The sequence below is a fragment of the Erigeron canadensis genome, chromosome 1 (assembly GCF_010389155.1).
Source record: "Erigeron canadensis isolate Cc75 chromosome 1, C_canadensis_v1, whole genome shotgun sequence".
Lineage (NCBI taxonomy): Eukaryota > Viridiplantae > Streptophyta > Magnoliopsida > Asterales > Asteraceae > Erigeron > Erigeron canadensis.
This window is the reverse complement of record NC_057761.1, coordinates 30,711,369-30,736,034: the sequence shown is the minus strand read 5'-3', so window position 1 is coordinate 30,736,034 and position 24,666 is coordinate 30,711,369. Positions and strand designations below refer to the sequence as shown.

Genomic DNA, 24,666 nt, shown 5'->3' with positions numbered 1-24,666 from the left:
AAGAAGAAGAAGAAGGAGACGAAACAGATGAACCAACTGCCTCTTGGATTCAGCTTTTGCTCTCAAATTTTAAGCAAGGCCCTCTCTTCAAATGAAGAGTGCCAAAAAGTGATTCCAGTCAGGCGTTTTTAATGCTTGGTGGTACGAGAGAATCTGTCTTAAACCTTGCCACTTGATTGGAAGGGTTGTCAATGAACTCGGGCATACTCAAGCATATCATGCTCTATGCCGCATTACATATCATTCAAAAGACATTTGAAGCGATTATAAGTGCCATCCAGACTCTCATTAGGAAGAGAGAATCCTCATAGGCACGCTTCAGATCTATCTTTGGTAGCAAGAACAGCTTTCGTGCCATCAAATCTGGTACAAGTATCCCACATTTTGGCAGAAGAGAGTTGATGATAGATTTCATTGTCATTGGAAGGGTATTGATAATGCGGTTTCTAACCGAGCATCCAGTTTACAAGTCTACGCTCATCATCTGTCAATTGTACTTTGGTTTAATAAGCTCAGTGACAACCTCAGGAGCATCAGTAGTGGCTCCTAGTGTCCTGGTAACTAGAACCGGTACATGGGGGAGGGAGGGTTGCAATTTATTGTTAATATGTTAACCGCTAGTGTTTTGTTATCGTGTTTTCCTATACATATTGCAGTGTGTGAAAGGAGTTGAGATCACGAATGTTTAAACCAAAAATAGCTGGCACAACTTTACGCACACCGGTAGAAAGTGCCGAAAAGGTGTTGGATGTGCTAAGTGCATTACCGAATAGTATACATGTGATGAAGTTAGAAGAAAAAAAGTTACCATTGCTAAGGAAGAATTGTCCTCCTTATAAATACGTGCCATCAGGTTTACGGTTCACTTGACGTTTAAGATGAGTTTGGACCAGGTTGTGGGTTTCTATTTGACAAGACGACTGAAGGTGGTACAGAGGGAACATGATATCATTGGACGAGCAGGGAGAATGAAAATGTGAGCGAATGTTTAGGAAAAGAAGGTCAAGGATAAACTATTTAGTAACATGTATTTTCTACGGTTTATACATTTCAATTCCATCAAAAAATTTGGACGATGAAGTGTGGGATAAAAGGTAGGAGAGTAGGACGTTACCAAAAAATGTTATCATGATAGTAGATACATTACCACTCTAAGTCGGAGAATGATCGATAGAGTCCCTTATTAACGGCTTAATAAAACTGGTGAATACTCATGGGTTTCTTATTGTTTTTCTTTTAGTTTGCAAGACATGGCATTAAAATGGGGGTTGGTGTTTTTACACACTTATATTTGACTAAGGTCAGCCTTAACTGAATTAGGCCGTCTTTCGTAAATTAAATACTGTTTCTATTTCATGATAAGGGATGTTTTCGCCATTAATGATTGTTGATGCACGTTGATGTGACAACAGCAACTTAGATTTGATCTGTCTTTTAGATTAAGACATTATGTTACTTTATGTCATATCTATATATATGTAATTGATAGATTATGGACTTTATGTTTTGGTAATGATCGATTACATGTTTTGGTGTATATATATGTTATGTATGATGTTTGTTGTGTGTATACAAGTACAAACATAATATGTGTTAGGATTCCTGTTGATGAAACATTTAGGAATATAACCAAGTCTTACATCTAACGAAGATAAGGAATATCTTCGTTAGAGGCAAACGAAGATAAACTTCGTTTGGTACAAACGAAGATTAACTTCGTTACATGGGCTGGGCTGCTAAGTTCGTAAGAACAAAGCCCAGCAAGCCAGTTTCGATCTGAAACATATATACGAATGAATACCCTAAATTGAGGAACACATTCGACATACACATACACCAGTGACTAAGTTCGTTCTATAGCTTATAGAAACGAATATAGCATCATACGGCTGATTATTTACTTGATAATTAGCGATATACACGATAACTAATCAAAACTAGTTATCTCGTGAGGATTCCGCACTCACGACATAACAATAGACGATCTCGAGAGCGATCTGTAGCTATCGAGGGACTCACAAGTGGTATCAGAGCCAATCATATCTTATCGAAGGTTCAAGATCGTTTGTTTGATTATTTTCTCTCAAAAACCTCCGGACACCCTAACAGTCGCTAAGTTCGTTTTCTCAAACGAATTTAGAAAACGAACTTAACCTCATCTTCGTTTACAATCTCTTCAAACGTATTTAGTTTTATTTTCGTTCAGTTCCTTCTAACGAATTTAAAATTATCTTCGTTCACCTTCACCTCACGAATTTAGCCTTATCTTCGTTCAATTCCTTCAAACGAAGTTAGACCTATCTTCGTTCCATTCCTTCAAACGAATTTAAATCTATTTTCGTTAAGTTTCAACTAACGAATTTAGCAACTATCTTCGTTTCAACTCCTCTTACGAATTTAAAACTTTTCGTTTCTCACATCCATTTTCGTTAAACAATGGCTTCCTCTTCAACCAACACTGCTGTTGCACAATACCTGAATTCTCTTGTCTATCATGATCATCTCGTTGGACGTACTAATTCTCCACCGAAGTTAGTTTCATTGGCTGACTTCTGGGCGTGGAGAGGCCGATTTGAAGATTATATTCAACGAGAAGATTTGAACATGTGGATAATGATCACTGAAGGATATGAATGGCCAACTCTTACTGTAAACGGTGTTACAACTAATTACAAGGTAGGAGAGTTAAAAGGAGAAGAAAAATCTTTGTATGCTATTGAAGTTAAGGCTCTTTCTACTCTTCGGATGTGCATTCCTCAAGAATTAGTGCACCTGTTTCCTAAACAGGAGTACAAGACTTCAAAACAATTGTTCGATGCTATTGAAGCTCACTGTGAAGGTGATCCATTGTTGAAGCAAAATAGAATTAAGATGCTTAAGAAACAATTTGATTGCTTTAATGCTACCAAGAACGAACAAGTTGAGGATCTTATATTGAGATTTCAACATCTTCTTGCTGAGTTAGCTTATTTCGATCTTAAGTACACTCCTACTGAGATAGTGGATAAATTCTTGGATGGTTTGCCGAAAGCTTATAAAGAGTTTCGTCATGGATTGCAAGAAAGAGCAGATTATGCAACTCTTCGTATAGATGGTGTTATATCCACTTTAAGAAACAAGAAATGAAGGATAAGGCAAAGGATCTCCAAGACAACTTCACACAAGATCCATCTCTTTATCATGCCACTATGAAAAATCCAACAGCTGACGTTAATGCATTCTTTTCTGGGGTTGGTACTTCTGGCACGAAAGAGAGTTCTGATTGTGTTATGGATGGAGATGATTCTGCTGGTTTCATGGCTTCTGATGCTGGTTACAAGGCTAGAAAGGCTAATGAAAGTGCAAAGCCTGGAAATATGACATTTGGTAACATTTCATCTACTTCTGCTGGTTACAAGTCTATGCCCATGGATATGAAATCAGCTGAGGGAAGGATGAATGTATTTGCCGCAATGTGTGCTGCACATGAAGCTTTTGTTGCAGGAAGGATCACAGATCCAGCACTCATTGATGAAGATTATGACCAAATAGATCCAGATGATGTTGAAGAAATGGATCTGAAATGGAATTTGGCGATGATCACCAGGAGAGTGCAAAGGTTTATGCAAAGAACAGGTAGAAAGCTTATTGGGGGTACTCAGGGCTTCGACAAGTCAAAGGTTAAGTGTTATAACTGCGATGGCTTTGGACATTTTGCCAAAGAATGTCAACGACCAAAGAGAGATGTCAATATTACCCCTACACGTCAAGATAGAGGTGGTAATCGTCCATTTAATCAGAATGCAAGTAGAGCTCTCTTGTTGACTGATGATACTACTGGAAATGGCAATGACAAGGCTATCGTAGCTGCTCAACCTGATGGTTCTTATGTTTGGAATCTTCCACAGGATGAGACCAATAATGCTTATTTGGCTGAAATAGTTGATGATATGGCTCAGATAGTGGATTCTGTTGATGATTTCTTGGACACCACAGTTTACCACAATGATGAGCATTTGTATGAAAATGTTCAAAGCTCGAACATGGAATCTTCTGCTGAGGTATATGATACTGATTCTGAGTCTGATGAAGAGGTTGAGGTTGATGATATGAAAGATTCTGGAGAGGTGAAAGCTGCTGAGATCAAAGACGATTCTGCTACAGAAAAGGTTGAAAAGACAATTGAAGAGCAGATGAAGGAGTATGAAATTCCAGCAGGCATGAGTGTGGATGACTTTGTTGCTTACATGGCAGACTGCAAAGAAGCAGATCAACAGGTATCTTACTCTCTACATACTATTGTTCATGTTTGCAAAATTGTTAATCGAATGTTTGATGAAATTGAACAAAAGAATGAACAAATTAAGCAATTAGAATCTGTTGTCAATGCTGCTCATGAGGAAAGAGATAAGTTGATTAAAAGGATCTAACTGTCACTGATAGAGAAAAATTCTTAAAGGATAGGATTAGATCTTTAGAGTCTGACATTAGTGCTATGAAAGACAAAGTTAAACATGTTGTGGCTGTAGAAGAGTAGGTGGTGAAGCTTATGCATTGTTAGCTAAAAAGTGTGCTACAATTGAGAAAGAACTTGCTGATGCTAGGATAGAATAGTGGAATTAAATGCTAAGGTTGATTCTGCTAGACATGCTGAGCTTTTAATGCATATGAAAAAGTTTGAGGATTCTCCATCTAAGAGTTCTGACACTGCTAAGGTTTCTTATAATAGCATGCCTCCTCCTTTCAACAATAACTATACTCCTGTAGAACCCAATATTCCTGAAGTCCTACTTCAACCTAGTGTTGATGATGGTAAATCGAAAGACTCAACTCCTAAGCCAAATTTGACTGAGGAAACAACAGAGTCTAAAGGAGTTTCTTCTCAACCTACCAAGGAAGAGAAATTGAAAGGTGTTGTCCTAGATCCGTCCACTTCTTACGGTCAGAAAGACAGTATTACTCACTTTACACTTCGAAAGAGTAGTAGGGTTTATACTGAGTTAGAATTTCCATTAGCATCTATTGACCCTAAGAGGATTGATAAAGTCTGGGATGTTGATATTAAGGATATGAAGAAATTAAGTCAGTTGCGTCAAACTCCTTTACCTAAGCAGTCTAGGAATAGCAAATCTGAAGATGAATTAGTTGTTAATGTAGAAGCAACTAAGGTTTTGAAGCATATACTAATGCCTGCACGTAAGAAGTCCCCAAGTAAGTCTAGGATATCACCGACCAAACGAGACCATGAGGATTCTAGAAAAACAAGTAAGTCAGTGGACACTAGTGAATCTGTAAGTACCAATAATAAGGTAGATACAAAGAAAAAGGTTAAGGTCCTCTCTTGCTTTGCTTGTCATGAAAAAGGTCATGTTTACAGTGTATGTCCAAATCGACCTCGGAGATCGGGTTCTCCTTCAAAGGTTTCCACCTCGGAAGGAAAAAGGGGGTTGGGTAATGATAAACAGGTTCATGAGACTAAAGTTCAATCTTCTACAAAACCGTTTACTATACCTCACCGACGTGAATCTCCACCAAAAGGTTCATCCCCTAAGGAACCAAGATTCACAACCCCCAGTGGGAGTTCGAGTCGGTCACAAACACCTCCAAGTCGTAATTCATTTTATGACAGAATTCACTCAAGTGTTAGACCTTCTTTGGCCCTCATTCCCCAAGAAATTCTCCGACGAGAGGTCAGAAGTCTTCTCCAGTGAGAAGACAAGTCGAGAATCAAGTCCCACCCACGGCTTCTAGCAATGGATATTGGACTGAACTGATTCTCAAGGATGAGAAGGGACGACCCAAATCTGTGAAGGTTTGGGTCCCCAATGAAAACTAATTTTTCTCATTTTATGTGCAGGGAGTTCCTAGGAAACCAATTCATTTGTGGTACCTTGACAGTGGATGCTCCAGGCACATGACAGGGGACAAGAAGCTCTTGTCCAATTATACTGGTATAAATGGGTCGTATGTTAGTTTTGCTGGATTCAAGGGCGGCAACATCACCGGTCAAGGAGATGTCGTCAATGGACAACTTACTCTAGAAAGAGTTAACTATGTGGAACAACTTACTCACAATCTAATGACAGTCTCACAGATCTGTGATAAGGGCAACAATGTTCATTTCACAGAAAAAGAGGCATACATCTTGAAGCTGGGTTTCGTTATTCCAGAAGAATGGATAATGCTCAAAGCTCCTAGGAAGAGAGACATCTATGGCTTACTTTTAGGTGTTGATAATCCAAAGGAGCCCCTTTGTTTGTTGAGCAAGGCAAATGAGTCTGAATCTCTCCTATGGCATCGTAGAATGGGACATATCAACTTTCATAAGATGAATGAACTTATTAGTCTTGGGTTAGTTGACGGTGTGCCAGTTAAGAAGTTTGGGATGGAAGATAAGTGTGTACCGTGTTTGAAAGGAAAGCAACATAAGAATCCGCATAAATCAAAAGTACTCAACACTATATCTAAACCATTCGAATTACTTCATATGGATCTCTTTGGTCCTGTGAACATAAGAAACATTGGAGGGATGTCTTACTGTTTCGTGATCACTGATGATTACTCGAGGTACTCATGGGTATTCTTTCTGAAGACCAAGGATGAGACCGCAAAACGATTTATGGATTTTTTTAAACAAGTTGAAAATGTCCATGGAGTCAAAGTTAAGAGAATCAGGAGTGACAATGGTACTGAGTTCAAGAATAATACTATTACTATATTTTGCTTGACCAAAGGAATTCAACATCAGTACAGTGCACCATATGAGCCACAACAGAATGGCGTGGCTGAAAGAAGAACAGGACATTGATTGAGACAGCCAGGACGATGCTTGCTGATTCAGGGCTTCCTATTACTTTCTGGGGAGAGGCAGTGAATACAGCTTGTCACATTCTGAATCGGGTTTTGACAGTTAAACGGTTTAAGAAAACTAGTTATGAACTTTTGCACAACAAAAAGCCCAATTTGCAGAATGTTGAGCCTTTCGGTGTTCCTTGCACTTTTCTTAAAACTCTTCCTCAAGGGAAATTTGAACCTAAATCTGAGGAGGGTTTCTTTCTGGGTTATGTACCAAGTACACCGATTAGGCGTGTGTACAATCAGAAGACTGGCAAAGTAGATCTTGGTAGAAATGTCGTAATTGTCAGTCATAACCTGCTGTACACATTGGTCCTGCTAATAATTTTGATTATGATGGTGTCTTCACTTCTTTTCGTGGTCCTGTTTCTTTTGCAGGTGTTCCGACTGTGGAGGATGTAGTTACTCTCCATGATCCTCTTGATGGAGGACCGGTTTCTGGTTCTTCTTCTGTTTCCTCACCAATAGTTGAGCCTACTTCTGAATATGGAGAATCTAGTGGGACAAAAGTAGCAGATTCTACCTTAGAGCCTGCTCCTATAAATCCTACTGATCCCTTGCATATACCTCTACCTGATTCTCCTTTCTATGATACTGATGACACGGAAGGTGAAAATCAGGAGGAGCCTAAAACTCCAGATTATAAAACTCCAAAGCAACATGTGCAAACAAACTTGGGAGATGATCTTTCAGTCGATAAGGTTCCTCAAACTAGGGTCAACAAGGATCATCCAGTCGAGCAAATCATTGGTGATGCTTCTGCCTCTATTCGCACGAGGAATCAATCTAAGAAACTGTCATGTATGTTTGCTGAAGTTAAGGATACTGGGGCAATTACTTGGTAATTGTATTATTGCTTTATCTCTCAGGTTGAGCCTAAAAATGTTGGAATGGCTCTTAAGGAACCGTCATGGGTTGAGGCGATGCAAGAAGAATTGGCTCAGTTTCGAAAGCTTGAAGTATGGACGTTAGTTGACTTACCTCCGGATGAATCTCCTTTAACAACGCGTTGGGTTTTTCGTTGTAAAAGAGATGACAGAGGTGTAGTCACTCGCAATAAGGCTCATTGGTGGTTAGAGGATTTGAGCAACAAGAAGGCTTTGATTACGATGAGACATTTGCACCTGTAGCTAGACTTGAAGCTATTCGATTATTTCTGGCATATGCTAGTTATAAAGGTATTAAGGTGTATCAGCTTGATGTAAAGAGTGCCTTTTTGTATGGAGAAATTAAAGAAGAAGTGTATGTAGAACAACCTGTCGGGTTTGAGGATCCAGACTTTCCTAATAGAGTATATCGTCTCGATAAGGCTTTATATGGTTTACATCAGGCTCCTCGATCGTGGTATGAAAAATTGTCAACTCATTTGAAGGAAAGTGGTTTTATCAGAGGTTCTATAGACAGCACGTTGTTTATTAAATGGAAAGGGAAGGACTACTTGCTTGTACAGGTTTACGTCGATGACATCATTTTTGGTTCATTTGATGACAATATGTGCAGGGAATTTGAACAGAGCATGAAGTCTAAGTTTGAGATGAGTGCTATGGGGGAATTAACCTTCTTCCTTGGACTACAGGTGGATCAACTGAAGGATGGCTTCTTTGTACATCAGACCAAGTATATCAAAGATCTTCTTACTAGGTTTCGAATGACTGATGCTAAGGATGCTGTTACTCCCATTAAGACTAATCATGGGTTGTGTCCTGATAAGCCTAATGATCCATACGTCGATGCCACTCAATATCGGGCTATCATTGGATCCTTGATGTATCTGACAGCCTCACGTCCAGATATTACCTTTGCTGTTTCTATGTGTGCTAGATATCAGGCTAATCCGAAAGAGTCACACTTGAAAGCTGCGAAAAGGATTCTTCGTTATGTGAAAGCCAAGCCTCGTTAGGTCTTTGGTATCCATGTTGGTTCCTTTGACTTCGTAGCTTATACTGATTCGGATTATGGTGGTGACAATTCGGATAAGAAATCAACGTCAGGTAGATGTCAGCTTTTAGGGGGGAGAATTATATCGTGGCAGTGCAAAAAGCAGACATCTGTTGCACAGTCTTCCTGTGGAGCAGAGTACATTGCTGCTGGATATTGTTGTTCTCAGGTGCTTTGGATACAGCAACAATTGCGCGACTATGGTATGAATATCTCCAATACTCCTATTTGTATTGATAATAAGTCTGCCATAGATATTACCAAGAATCCGAAAAACTTTAAAGTCACCAAGCACATAGATACGTGACTGTTTTGAGAAAAAGCTTATTCATTTAGAAAAGGTTATTACTGATGATAATCTTGCTGATCTATACACTAAAGCTTTTGATGGACCTCGTCTTGAGTTGTTATATCAACTCAATGGTATGAAGAATGCCGAGTAGTTTCTCTCAAAGAACTTAAATGTATTTTTCGTGTCTTTGTAGTGTAAGTCGTACATAGATAGAGTCATAAAAATACAAAAAGAGTTGTCTTAGTATAAGTTTGTATATATCTAGTGTCAGAAAAATACAAAAACATTAAAAAAATCGAAAATCCAAAAAAAATATGAATAAAGTAAGGTTACTGCGCTAAATGATTAGAAGTGACGATACTTTAGCTTTTAAGCCTGCTTAATCGTAATATAACTGCTTAGTTCAGTGATTACAATTTGGGATATATCGGTAGGCACAAAGTACCAAGGTTTCCTTCAATCTGAACTTAAATTATACAATGTTCTTGTGGGAAACATATTCAGATATATGGCTGAGAATGCTTGCTTTTCAGAAATGTTAAGATCTGGTCCTTAAATTCTGTGAAAGATCTAGCTTTATTATAAAATTTATTCAGTCTGTATTTGGGAACTTCTACAAGTTCTAAACATGAAAGTAAATTAAGTTAAATGTGATTAAGTGACATATTAGGCTACTTAGGTTGCAAGGTGACTGCCCTTGACCATGGTACGACCGAAAGTGTTACAAAATTAATGCAAATGAAAGTAAATGTGATTAAGTGACATATTAGGCTACTTAGGTTGCAAGGTGACTGCCCTTGACCATGGTACGACCGAAAGTGTTACAAAATAAATGTAAATCGCAAAATACTAAAGTGCTTCAATGATGAAATGTAAAAAGTGTTTCATGGTTTGTTCAAGGAAGTTTCCAAATATATATTGAATACTTGTTATTTTAATGCTTGTGTCGATTATGGGAGTATATCTGATTGTGGGTCACATAAGTTCGCAAACTAAATGTATGGCATGAGTAACTTACTAGGTTACATGGTGACTGTCCTTGGCTCAAGTAATACGAAAGTGTCATATTCAAAGGAAACTGGAAGTACCGAGTGTTTAAGAGGACAAACATACCGGTAATCGCTGTTGGGTCACTGTTCAGAACTTATAATAAGAGAATTATTTCTCACCCGCAGGCTTATGTAACATGCTAACCTGATCTAATCAGAAGTAATCAAGCATAATGTGAATAATGTATAAAGTCAAGTTAATTAGAATTTAGATTAGTTTATTATTCTGCAATTTTTATTCTGAGTTATCTTTCTTTTTATTGAGTCAAAATAGTATTTTTTAAAAGTTCTTATTGTACGAGAGATCCTATTCAAATTCTGAGTATATGTTTTGCTGAATTCCTTCATGTGAATTTTTAATGAGGTTGTGTGGTTTGTTTACAAAGAAGATTTTCTAATATGGACATTAATTTGTTTAAGTTTAGAAAATGATCTTTCAAGTGTTATGTGAAATGTTAAAGTTATTTGAAATCTCACAATTTTAATTTGTAACAAGTTAAGAATTTGATTAATAACTTGGTGACATTTTAGGGTTTGACAAGAAATGACCTCCCTTGATCTTTTGTTAGATTTTTAGTTATTTCATATTTGTTAACCCTGATTGAGTGTGTTTGTAGCTTGAATTTTCTGCATTATACTGTTTTGTTCTCAATGCGTTAATGAGTTCTGTAGTAAGTGTGCAGTGTTCAGGTTAAGAAGATAAAGTTGGAGTGCTGATTTTGTTAATACATTGTTATTTATACGGATGATATCATGACGATAAGATCCTTGGTGTGTAGTGATAATATTTGTGATGCAGATTTGAGCATGTGAAGGATGAATACATGAACTTGCTTTTGGAGTAGTTATTTACTTTATGATTCATGTATTTAATGAAAATAATCAAATTTGATATTAGTTTCCTTTGAATTTCATGCTGTGATTTATGACATACTTTTGGAAACTTTACTAAGTTCTTCAGTGAATTTTTGTTGGATTGTTCATTGTTTGTTAGTTTTGTAGACGGCATCTAGTATGGGACTTAAGTGTTTCAAGATGGTTTGCCGTCACGCATATCCATGATCAAAGGAAGTTCTCGGTGTCATAATCGTCATTGGTAATGAGGTTCATATATAAATTGATTATTTTCAGGTTTGTTGATGGTTAGTGTTTAAACCATGGGTTTTTATTCAAGATTATAATGTTCGGTTATATACTTACATTATGATGATGAATTTGGATGATAGCACTTTTTAGTACAAGGCATGAACAAGTTGCTTTCTAACGAGTTTTTGCTATGTACAGATTGCGATGAAGGGTCGTGCTTTGGAAGATCGCTTTGACAGGAACTTAGCTGAAATCTGGAATATTTTCTAACTTTGATTTGTTCTTACGAAGATAACTGTTATCTTCGTTCTTATAGTTAGAAATTAATTTGTCCAAACGAAGGCTATCTTCGTTTGGATAACTTCGTGAATGGATTTTAGCCCGACCCATAGTTAACCCATTTTTATTTCACTATATAAAGGGGTTTTCTTCGTTTCTTTTTCACAAACGAAAATTACTTTTATTTTCACACGACCAAAACCCTAAAATCTTTTCTTTTCTCTCTATCTACGTCGTTTCCTTGATTTGTTTTGCAAATCGTGATCTAAGTAAGTTTTTTTGACCTTATTTTCGTCCACAAAAACGATCTAGGTTTTATATATATCTTCGATTTGACTCGTTTTGATTATATATATATATATATATATATAAATTCTTGTGATCATTAAACTGGTTTACCCAAACGAATTTAGATTTGTGAAAACGAACTTAGATTTTAGTTCGAACGAAGTTAGATTTGGTAGAAACGAAGTTAGCTTTCGATTATGCCTTACGAACTTAGAATTTAGTTGATAAGGAACGAACTTAGCAAGGCTTAACGAACTTAGTTTCTTAGCAATGCTTACGAAGTTAGTTTCTGTCCAAACGAACTTAGATTTCGTTTATACGTTACGAACTTAGAATATAAGTTATAACTTACGAACATGCATGTCCAGTTTAGACCTTACGAATTTAGACTTCGTTAGGTGAAAACTTCAGTTTAGTTCTTACGAATTTAGGATTTATCTTCGTTCCTTTATAGCTTACGAACTTAGATTACATCTTCGTTCCTGTATACTTAACGAATTTAGTGACTATTTTCGTACAGTTTATAATTTATGAACTCAACTTAACGAATAATTTTGTGCAATTTAGTGACTATTTCCTGCAATTCATTTATTGTGCTTATTTTATATTTGTTTCGATATTGTGATTTGTTTTGCAGAAATGGCTCTCGCTCCGCGTCAGTTTGTGAAGAAACATAATCTCGCACTTAATCTTGATCCGGATCAGCATAATAGCGAACATTTTCATGAGATGTTTGATTACATAGCTCAATCGAGATTATTTTTTGCTTTCTGTGATTCGCCTAGACTTGTTAGGCAGTATATAGATTCCTTTTGGTCAACTGCTCATGAAGTTATGGTTGAAGGACATAGTTTTGTACGTGCTACTGTTTTGCATTTAGGTGCAGAACCAGAGGTAGAAGCAGAGGAAGAAGTAGAGTTGACGTATGAGTTTGAACTTCTTCTTAGATGTTTTCAGAGAATGGGGTTTGTCGGTGCGGTCAAACTTCCTTTTGATAAGAGTGGTTTTCAGGGAAGATGGAGATATCTTGCGTATGCATTGCTCGTGTGTTTGAGCAATCGCAAGGCTGGTTTTGATCAATTGTCTGCTCAGACTGCGTCGCAGATGGTTGCATTAGTGTATAATCGACCTTATCCTTTCTCGAGATACTTTTATCTGGAGTTTCTTGATCAGATTAATGCCAGGGGGAGGAAGAGATTTCTCTTATGTCCTCGGTTTGTTATGGCCATAGTTAGACATTTCTGTCCTAACTTAGTGTGTGACCAAGGTCCTCGCTACGTTCTTCATGCTTGGCCTTCGAGTCTTTTTGCTGATCTTGAAGCAAATACACGTAATGTGGCTGGTCTTAATGATCCACCACTTTTTGGTCACTTGATTAATCCACACTATCGATCTCGTCTTGAGAATGATATGTTTGTGGATGATAATGATGAAGATTCTGATTCTGATGACTCAGAAAATTCTGAGAATGCTTCTGCTAATGATTCTGATGATGATTCGAGTGATGATTCTGATAGTTCTGATGATGGGAATGATGAAGGTGTAGCCGATAGTTCAGACGGTTCTGCTGCTACAACCGAGACAGACACAGATGAATCTGCTAATGAGCGTCGAACTAAGTTGGTTCATGATGTCTCTGCTGCTTCCGAAAGTGATCATTCACATCAGTCTTTTGTTCAGGATGGTGCTGCTTTACATAGAGAGCGTCGGAGTAAGGCATGTCATGTTGTTCCTGCTGTTTCTGATTCAGCTCACTCCGTTCATGATGTACATAGTCATATTCCTGACCGTGCTGCTCAGATTGATCCTGATGTTGCTACTCAGAATGATTCTGAACTGCGTGGAATTTTTGACGATATGGATGATCCCATGAACAGAGCCAGTTCGGTTAGTCCGGTGAAACGGACAGGGGGTGCTGATCTTAAGTATACCAGAACTAAACGTAGACGTGTTGCTGAAGCTACTTCAGTAGCGATTCCTGATCCTCCAAGACCAACTGCTGCTGTTATTCCTGCTGTTTCTCAAGCACAAGTATTACGTCCTCTGGTGGCTCCTTCCTTATCCTACAGACTTCCTTCAGATTCTTCGCTTGTTCGTCGTGTTGATCTTCTGGAGACTCAGGTTCGTACTTTGGAGTCTGATCTCACCGATACCCGAACAGCCTTGACATTTTTGATCAACTGGGTCAAGAATCAAGGGGGAGAAGTTCCTGAAGAGATTTGTAGATTGTCAGCGGTTCAACCAAGACGTCAGAATGACGATGATGATGCTGATAATGCTGGTGATAGGAATGACTCTCGCCCAGTTGAAGACAAAGGAAAGGGTGTAGAGATTGAGGGGGAGACAGGAGGTGATACTTCTCATGCTGGTCCTTCTGGTGTTCCTCGTGATTCAGGTTTCTGATTTTGATTATGATAAAGATTATTTAGATAGAATGTATATTCGATTGTATGTAATAAGTTATGACATGTAAATGTAATCTATCTTATTTCAATACAATTACATTTCATCTTTATTATAATTATCATGATTATGATAAAGATTATTTAGATAGAATGTATATTCGATTGTATGTAATAAGTTATGACATGTAAATGTAATCTATCTTATTTCAATACAATTACATTTCATCTTTATTATAATTATCATGATTATTCTTTGTATTCTGGTGTTCATTTTGTGTAAATCTTAATAGATGATCCAGATTATACAGATTTATTCTTTGATGGTGATGAGCTCGAGGAAGGTGAATTTGTTCCTGAACCAAACCTAAACATATTCAAGAAGCCTTATGGGTTTGATGAAGTTTGGGACTCAATTCCTGAAGATCCATCGATTGAAGAAAGTAGAGTGTTAGATCTGAAGAGATCAGATGTTCGGAAAAGAATGATTCAAGTTCCATTCAGTAGCCAAACTAAAGTTTTACACTTTGTTGTATATGCTAAGAATGGTGATGCATTGATTCCTTCTGATTATGAGATTAACTTGACAAGACCATTCAGTCCAAATGATTTTCCAGTTCCTCTCAGAGATGATGATCCATTACATGTGGTTGATCGACATGTGCCCGAGAGAAGAATTAATGAATGGATAGTCGATAGGGAAACTTGGAAACCAAATTTGTATTGGACTCATATCTCAGACAAAGATGCTGCAAAGTACAAGACAATCATCTGGAGTTGGTTCTATGATGATGAACTGAAGCTGTTTGTTTTTAAAAGACCAGAAGGTTGTCAGTACTTAGCTTGGTGTAAGAGACATTTCAGGAGTTTATGTGAAGAAGACTTACAAGTGATGATAGTTTAGCTGATTTTGTCGGTAAGTATCTTCGTAATGATTTATGGTTGAGAAAGAACATGAAAGATTCAGACAAACCGCAGTTTAAGATTGAACCAAGACCGAAGAAAAGAGTGGTCAAGCCAGATAAAACTGTTGAGTATGTTCAACATGACGTCAAGTGTATGATCAAAGTCCCTGCCAAGAAATGGGCACAAGACGTCTTGGACAAGATGGATAATTGGGAAATTGATCGAAACTCTGGTGAAGCGAAGATGTATGCAGACTCGAAGAAGAAGATTTTGTTGAGAAAAGTATATGATCCGATGCAGTTGGTGAACTTCTCAAGAAATGATCTAAGGAAGTTATACGATACAAAATGTTCATTCTTGCCGTTTTGGAAGCATGAAGAAAGCCGTTATCGTAAGATTCTTCAACTTTGCTTACATGAAGATATCCATGCAAATAGCAGAAGATTGTTATTTGATGGATGACCAGATTTTGAAGACTGAAGAAATCGAAGGTGCTGCTATCAAGGGGGAGTTTGTTGATGCACGTTGATGTGACAACAGCAACTTAGATTTGATCTGTCTTTTAGATTAAGACATTATGTTACTTTATGTCGTATCTATATATATATGTAATTGATAGATTATGGACTTTATGTTTTGGTAATGATCGATTACATGTTTTGGTGTTATATATATGTTATGTATGATGTTTGTTGTGTGTTATACAAGTACAAACATAATATGTGTTAGGATTACTTATTGATGAAACATTTAGGAATATAACCAAGTCTTACATCTAACGAAGATAAGGAATATCTTCGTTTTCGTTTGGTACAAACGAAGATTAACTTCGTTACATGGGTTGGGCTGCTAAGTTCGTAAGAACAAAGCCCAGCAAGCCCAGTTTCGATCTGAAACATATATATACGAATGAATACCCTAAATTAAAGAATCACATTCGACATACACATACACCAGGTGACTAAGTTCGTTCTATAGCTTATAGAAACGAATATAGCATCATACGGCTGATTATTTACTTGATAATTAGCGATATACACGATAACTAATCAAACTAGTTATCTCGTGAGGATTCCGCACTCACGACATAACAATAGACGATATCGAGAGCGATCTGTAGCTATCGAGGGACTCACAATGATCATCATAGCATAATTTTGCCATTACGCATAAATGGCATAGGTGACCTCTACAAACAGAGTGTGGTTGTTTCCAAAGATGGATGAGGATCCCTTAAAGTGAATTTCAACTTTATTGGTAAAGTTGAAAGCATCTTGACATTTGGATTGAAATCCAAGGTCACGATTCAAAGATCATCTTTGAATCTTGACCCTTGATTTTTAATTAAAGGTTATGATTTACAACTTTACCAATAAAGTTGTCAATAACTTTAGAGGATCCCCGTCCTCCAAAGCTTGGTTTTACAAAAGCTTGTAATAGTCTTTTACGATGTCAATCTTCATACAAACCATGTTAAAAAGCAAAAAATTTCAAATTCGTGCATCGCACGAGGCTGCACTCTAGTATAGTTTGTAAAGTTGAGTTTATTAAATAAAAAGTTTTGGGCTGTGAATGGGAGTATAAAAGTTGGTTTTAGTTGGATTGTATGAATATAAGAGAGAGGAATTAATTTTTTAGTGAATAGTATTGATGAGTTGGGTTGTAAATGTGGATAGTCTAAAATAAGGTTTGGCCTCGGTTAGTTGCGGACAAGAAGGAACTCAAGAAGATATAAATACATAAATAAATTAAATTAATAAATAAATAAATATAGAGAAGGATCCCAAACAAATCAATTGGGAAACGTCTGAAACCCTAAACCAAGCAAACTCAATCAATCAATAATAATAATATTTTAGCGAATAAAATAGACTAAAGAAGAAAAGAAAAGAAGAATAAAATTAGAAGTTTTTGAAAATGTGATTTTTGCAAATTTTAAATTTTTTATTTTAATATTTCTATTGTATATTTCAAATCCAATTTATTGTCTCAAACTTATTTTAATGAATGGTTCACTCAGTTTTATATTTTAATAATAATTATAAAGTATGTTGACTTTTTCTTTATGAGTTTTAACATTTGCTTTTTTATTTTTTATACTAATTAACATTAATCATGATTGTATATTTTAAAGCTTATAAAAGAGTATCATAATGGGATAACTGCAGAAAATAGAAATGAACTTTACTCGATTTCACGAAATTAGCAATATCCTTTGAAAGTTTTACTTTTTAGAAAGCATCTTTTGTTTATTAGCAGAAAAAGTGACATTTGACCTGGTAACCTGCTAACGTGTCAGTTTCATTTTTAATTCACAGAATTAGAAATGAACTTTGGATGAATTCACAAAATTAGCAATGTTATTATTTTAATTAATAATAATAATAATAAAAGAACTTTTATAAATAGTAATAATAATAATAATACAGTGAATAATTACTTTCTATTTTCAAAATAAATCTAATAGATAAATTAATATTTGATACTTTATTTAGCATTATATATTTCAGTTATTTAGTTTTCTTGCATTTATCTTTACTTTATTTGTTCAACTGAAATCTGGATCGTCTCACTCAGTTATCAGATTGATGAAGCTTGCGAGTCATTGTCATTGATATTGAGGTGTTTTCAGGTATCCATACAGAATTATATCAAAATTTACTTAAAACTTAATTTAAATATCATTATTATAATGAGTATATTTGTTGTTGTTGTTGTTGTTGTTGTTGTTATTATTATTATTATTATTATTATTATTATTATTATTATTATTATTATTATTATTATGATGGAGAATTACATGTATCTCCAAATATGCAAGCAAAATTACTAATATCCCCAACTAAAAACTTAAATAACAAATAGGTACAATTGGTGGTACCACGTTAATTGCCAACGTGTTTTATAACGGTTGGTGGTACCACGTTATTTTCACATAGGTACAATTAAAGATTTCCTTTACTTTTATATGTTTTGTCTTTTAAATTTACTTTAATTTAATTGTCAAAGTGAGATTTGAAGTAACACCCTTGTTTCCAAACTACTTTACTAAACAATTATTTCAAAACCAATCCCCGCGAACGAACACGGACTTACTTTTTAACTATATTGCATACGAACGGGTCCACTGCCTGATAGTGTGTAGTAGTGAGTTTCAAGGTATTTTTAGTTATAAATTTTAAAGCTCGATTTTGCACATCAATAAGCTAAATAAAATACATCACATATTAATATTCTATCTAATAGATTTGATACATTTATATGAAGTTGATCATCTCATAAATAAAAAAGAATATTTTCATAATAACATAAAAATCATAAGTACACCAAAGAATAAATCTTTATTATATAAAAAGAGAAGTATACAATAAATGGTGGCAGATTAGTGATTTAGAGCAGTATGTGACATTGAGACTTATTCTATACTGAAGTCGGAGAACGCACATGATAAGTTGTCGTCTAAAAAGAGAAGGGTATAATTGTCTAATTAATAAGATTATGTATATTTGTTATTTAAGTTTTTAGTTGGAATCTTTGTAATTTGATATCATATATGGGGATATATGCAATTCCCCCTTATTATTATTATTATTATTATTATTATTATTATTATTATTATTATTATTATTATTATTATTATAACCAATTGGGTTAGATCAGTGGTTGGAGCTCATGCCTCTGGAAATAGAGGTTATGGGTTCGATCCTCATGCCCAGCAAGGCTGGGGGTCCTTTTCTACCTATGGTAGATACTGGAAGCAGCCTCTCTATCTTTGGTAGGGTAAGACTGTCTACATAACAACCTCCTCCATACACCGTCGAAGACGATATTGGGACCCAAAAGCCGTGGAAGACGACATTGGGAGTTACTTTACTTTACTTATTATTATTATTATTATTATTATTATTATTATTATTATTATTATTATTATTATTATTATTATTATTATTATTATTAGTAATAGTAGTAGTAGTAGTATTTTTTTTTTAATAATAATAATGATACATCACTTTTATTATTATTATTATTATTATTATTATTTATTAATTAATTAAATTAATAACATTGCTGATTTTGTGAATTCATCCAAAATTCACTTCTAATTCTGTGAATTAAAAATCAAAGTGACACGTCAGCAGGTTACCAGGTCAGATGTTATTTTTTCTGCTAATAAACAAAAGATGCTTTCTAAAAAGTAAAACTTTCAAAGGATATTGCTAATTTCGTGAAATTGAGTAAAGTTCATTTCTATTTTCTGCAGTTATCCCTATCATAATAATACTTGAGTATTATCCGAGTTGACAAGCTAGTAAACTGTAAAATAAGGTTTGACCTCGGTTAGTAGCCGACCAGAAAAAAGATGTAAATATAAATAAAATATAAAAAAAATATAGAGTGGGATCCCAAACAAATCAATGAGAACCCTAAACCAAACAAATTCAATCAATCAATAATATTAATATTCCTTATAGGAAGTAACTTATTAAAGTAAATATTTTTTATAGTAAGTAACTTTAAATGAAAAGTCATACCCTCATAATACAAATTAGCCATCTATAATATATATATATATATATTGTAGTGCATAGTATACAATTATATAGAGCAATGATTGTTGTGAACGATTAAACGATTGTTGTGAACGATTAATTTAATTTGTGAAGTGGGATATCGCACTTTAAATCTGGCAGTAGCAATAAGTAAATCTTCATCCGATTGGACTCTTGTTCTATTTCAGTATTTCACCACCATTTTTTCTCACTATATACGGTTTTTTTTTCTTCTAAAACCTTTCTGGAAAATATAATTGATCCAGATATCTCCACCACCGCCCATTCTGACCCGCTCATACTTGTATCTTTGCCCAATTTAATCCAAAGATTTTATAGGTGTGATTCAGATTCACCCAAATTAAACCCTAAAGGCCTAAACCAAGCAAACTCAATCAATCAATAATAATAATAGCGGGTGGAATTGTACGGAAGCAAAGAAGATGGCGGCGGGGGGATCGAGTAGTGAATTGGTGTTGAAAGGGTGGTGTGAGGGATGCAGATCGACGGTGGAATTGTACGGAAGCAACTGTAAACACATGACCCTTTGTGTTAATTGTGGCAAAGCCATGGCCCTCCGCCACGACAAGTGCCGTGATTGTGGCCAAACCATCACCCGTCTTATCCGGGTCTCTCTCTCTCTCCCTTGTCTTATTTGTTTTCGAATATCTTGTGTTATATATATTTTTGTTTATTATTATTATGAGAATTACTTTAGCTTAATGATAATAATAATAATAATAGGAATATAATGTCCGGGCTAGCTCCCCCACGGATAAGAATTACTTCATTGGGCGATTTGTTACTGGCTTACCAACTTTCTCTAAAAAGAACAACAACAAATGGTCTCTCCAGAAAGAAGGCTTACACGGACGTCAAATCACCGATACCCTTAGGGTACTACTACTACTACTACTAGTATTTTTCAATTCTGCGTGTTTGTCAGATAAATATATTAGAGAGATTATATGGTCTCCGCAGGAGAAATTTAAGAACAAACCTTGGCTGTTGGAAGATGAAACCGGACAGTTCCAGTACCAGGGTGTTCTTGAGGGTGCACAGACCGCGACATACTACCTTTTAATGCTACAGGGCAAGGAGTTTGTTGCCATCCCTGCTGGTTCATGGTACCTTCCCTTTTCTTAGTATTTCCTCCCCCCCTCCCATAAAACGCTCGCCCTTGTTTATCCCGGCATTCTTTAGGTACAACTTCAACAAAGTTGCGCAGTATAAGCAACTTACTCTTGAGGAAGCTGAAGAAAAGATTAAAAATAGAAGGAAAACTGCTGATGGTTATGAGAGATGGATGATGAAAGCCGCAAACAACGGGGCTGCTGCTTTTGGTGAAGTTGAAAGATTTGATGACAAGGAAAGTGGCGGCGGTGGGGCCGGACCCAGAGGACGTAAAAAGAATAATACTGAAGATGATGAAGCAAATGTGTCAGACCGTGGGGAAGAAGATGAAGATGAAGAGTCCGCTAGGAAAACCAGGCTTGGTCTTAACAAGAGAGGAGGCGATGATGACGAGGAAGGTCCTAGAGGTGGTGATCTTGACTTTGATGATGACGATATTGAGAAGGGTGATATGATCTTTCCTTTCCTGATTACTATTTCTTCACTTGAATGTTCTAAGGTTATATCTACACTTCATGATCACTGTAAATACTTATTATATTTTTGGGTTTAGGTGATGACTGGGAGCACGAGGAAATTTTCACAGATGATGATGAAGGTGTGGCTAACGACCCTGAGGAACGTGAAGATCTTGCCCCTGAAATCCCCGCTCCTCCTGAAATCAAGCAGGTTAGCATTTACATTGTGTAAGGTTTAACTATGGATTGGATTTGACCAATAATAAAAGTTTAGATGTGATCTCCGTTTAAGTTGGTTGGTTAGATAGTTGGATTTAGGTATCAAATTATTACATGTATGAATTGATATGTTCTCCCATTCATCTTTTATTTTAAGCAAAAGATGCTTGAAGATTACTCTTATTTCTTCTTGAGTTCATTCTTTATATAAACCAGAAATTTATGACATTACAAATTACCTTCATAATTTCATCCTCTAAATTGAACTAGAAAACCTAAAGAATTTCCAGAAGAAATATTCATTTAAAATTGAAAAAGGAAAAAAAGAGGACCCAATTTGGGTTTATTGATTGCAAAAGGAAGCTTTAGTATCAGCCCAATTGACATTCTAATTGCTATCATTGGTCCATCGGAAGTATATCTAGAGCGATTATAGAGAGTAAGCTTTCATTCCGGAAATAAAAAGCTGTTAGCATTTTTGATATAATAATTGAATCTTATAATTTCTTGGTATTCCAACAAAAAGTTGTATGAGATTTTTTTTTTTTTTTTTTTTTTTTTGAAACATAACAAAATCACTACTCTATCATCATGCTATAGTATCTGATTGCCAGGTATCTGGAATTTGATCTGAGCATCCTGTTTAAACTGTAATATTCTGTTTGGTCTTCTATTACTATTCCAGAGGGAAACAGTGAAATGTTTTTGCGTGATTATTATGTGTATGAGCCTGGTCTGGACTCTAGGTAAATGTTGGTTATTATTATACTTAGTATCCGGATATTCTATGCTGTGTTCTGAAGTTTATAAATGCCAGAATGAGTGAAAGACTATAAAACTCGTTGTTAGTTGCCAGAATTGTCAATGATGATTGTAGTCTTGGCCCGGTCTTGACCTATATTGCTATGTATGCACAAAGAAGTTCTCAACTGAAGTTACTCAAGTTCTCATTATGAAACTGCTAAGATACTTAAAAACTGAATCCTTCCAGATGTATCAATTAGCAAAGAATGTCAGAATGATAGAGAAAAGACGGACGTATATGCTTTATACTTGTTTCTCATAGTCAACATCGGCTTAAATGACATACAGTTAATAGGGCTGTGTATTGGTTACTTCCAGTTTCCTGGTAACTTCTCATTACAGACTTCTAAAGACACGGGTAGTAATTCAATTTGTAATACGTCTACCAACCAAGAAGTTATCATGTACATTTTATTAGGCTGTCACATGGGCTTGTGCCTTTCTTTGTGTGTTGTTACAGAAAGCTGGTTTATACATGTATTGCTTCTTATTAAATGTGAATTATTACTTGGTTAGGGCCTGATCCATTCTGGACTACATGTAATGGTTCATTGCTCCATTTACTCCCAATATTTAGACAAATTCACTTAATTTCGAGCAAGCTTTTGTAAGTTATATCAGGGAGCATCTGCGTTTATTGTGATTGCTTTTGTGGCAAAGTAGTCGTTGAATATGTGTTTAGACTATATTTTTTGGCTTGTGATGGCATTTGACTGGCTGTAAAATATATTTTCCAGGATGAAGAAGATGAGGAAGACAATGAAGAAGAGGAAGGGGGTCTGAGCCAATCTGGAAAGGAGTTGAAGAAGCTGCTGGGGAAAAATAATGGAGTGAATGAATCAGAACCAGAACAGGAGGATGATGACGATGACGACGATGATGTAAGTGTTCTCTCACCACTTATTAACTTGCAACATTTCCAATAATCTTCTATTTAGTGTAGGATATAGTTTTTTGCATATACTTGGGAGCTAAAAGTTTAATGTTTTCAATGCCAAAGATATTTTTTATATGGATAGCTGGGATCTGTTGTTATTCTATTTTTTCGCCTTGCCCAAGCTGTAGTTATTAGTAGTAATTCTAATCACGCAATGAAACACATTAGTGTTCAATTAGAAGGCAATGCACCAATACTTAAGAATTCATCCTTTAGCCATGGGTGCTTCATTTTAGTATTGAATATTTGTTGGGAATATATTACGAGAATGTGATGGCTTTTTTTGTAATTGTCAGATTGAAGATGAAAGTTCCCCCGTTCTTGCACCAAAGTCTAATACTGGTTCTTCGAAGCGTAACAATCCTCCCAAAGAGGAACCGGTTGACAATAGCCCCTCAAAACCTGCTGCTCCAGGATCCGCTCGAGGAACCCCTAATTCGACCAAGTCAGCCAAGGGAAAGAGGAAAAACAATGATGAGGCTAAAACATCAAATGGTGCTGCTACGAAGAAAGTGAAAACAGAAAATGTATTAGTGCCATTCCATAAGTTCATCATTCTATAAGTTTATAGTCCATAGGCTATAAGTTTACACGGCATTAACACCATCTATTTATAAGAGTTTAGCAAGAGTATTGATAGATAATTTGTTATAGTAAATTGCTTTTGTTATTGTTCTGCATTCCAGGAGGTAAAAACTGTCAAGGATGAACCGGCTTCTGCTGCAAAGAATAGTGCGCCCGCTAAAGGCGCGTCGTCTTCAAAAGCCGCAGCTTCACCATCTACTGGACCCGTCACAGAAGATGAAATCAGGGCAGTTCTGCTACATAAGGCACCTGTCACCACTCAGGATCTTGTTGCAAAGTTTAAATCTCGGCTAAGGAACAAAGAGGTGTGCTCTTTGGTTTCTCAAGTCTCTGCTGTCGTCTTTAATTGGGAAGGCTTATTTTTTGCATTTTGGTTTTCGTTCCGTTGTGGATTTTTGTGCATAAAAATAAAACTTTCTTTGCAGGACAAGGGTGCTTTTGCTGATATTTTGAGGAGGATTTCCAAAATACAAAAGACAAATGGCCCCAGCTATGTGGTGTTGAGGGACAAATGATAGGTTTGATAGGTAATCCTATTTATTCCTACGCATCTTATGCTTCCCGTATATAGTCCAGCTGTTGCTAACTTCCCTTAACTGTTACTAACTTCAACTTCCACCAACTTTTCTGCTTTAGCAAACTCAGTGGTCCAGGGTCTGATTGACGGGCCTGATTTTGTGCGGCAAGAAATACGATGAGGCTGTTAGACCTCCGGATGAATTCACAGTTGATTGTAGACAGGCTGATATATGTCGTTTGACCAATTATAACTTTGCAGATGACTTATGGTGTACTCTTTTTTTTTTATGCATGTCTGTGTGTATAATAAACACATTGTAAGTCATCACCAGCATTAGGCATTTTGGTTTGTCATATAATGATCCATACATAAGAATTGGTTTTTA

The 24,666-nt window shown here is 36.0% G+C and overlaps 2 protein-coding genes across 3 annotated transcripts in view; both read left to right on the top strand.

The window, feature by feature from the left end:
• The window catches only part of LOC122589699, a 20,461-nt gene extending 3,181 nt beyond the window's left edge, over positions 1-17,280 (top strand). Inside the window, exons 2-5 of the mRNA XM_043762024.1 lie at positions 12,512-12,563; positions 12,647-12,715; positions 13,202-13,887; positions 17,209-17,280. Coding sequence (XP_043617959.1) covers positions 12,512-12,563; positions 12,647-12,715; positions 13,202-13,887; positions 17,209-17,280 — 879 coding nt within the window. The remainder of the gene's footprint in view (positions 1-12,511; positions 12,564-12,646; positions 12,716-13,201; positions 13,888-17,208) is intronic.
• A 2,505-nt stretch (positions 17,281-19,785) lies between these two features.
• LOC122604323 (transcription initiation factor IIF subunit alpha) lies at positions 19,786-24,634 on the top strand. Of its 2 annotated transcripts, none has more exons than XM_043777216.1 (10): positions 19,786-20,253; positions 20,369-20,521; positions 20,606-20,751; positions 20,828-21,204; positions 21,312-21,427; positions 22,977-23,120; positions 23,473-23,703; positions 23,863-24,066; positions 24,187-24,288; positions 24,407-24,634. In XM_043777216.1, the coding sequence occupies exons 1-9, from the start codon at positions 20,068-20,070 to the stop codon at positions 24,274-24,276; spliced, it is 1,647 nt and encodes a 548-aa protein (XP_043633151.1). In that variant the 5' UTR covers positions 19,786-20,067; the 3' UTR covers positions 24,277-24,288; positions 24,407-24,634. The 2 variants fall into 2 exon arrangements, with proteins under 2 accessions (XP_043633151.1, XP_043633149.1); XM_043777214.1 differs by having other exon boundaries at positions 19,787-20,253; positions 24,398-24,634.
• The last annotated feature ends 32 nt before the right edge of the window (positions 24,635-24,666 follow it).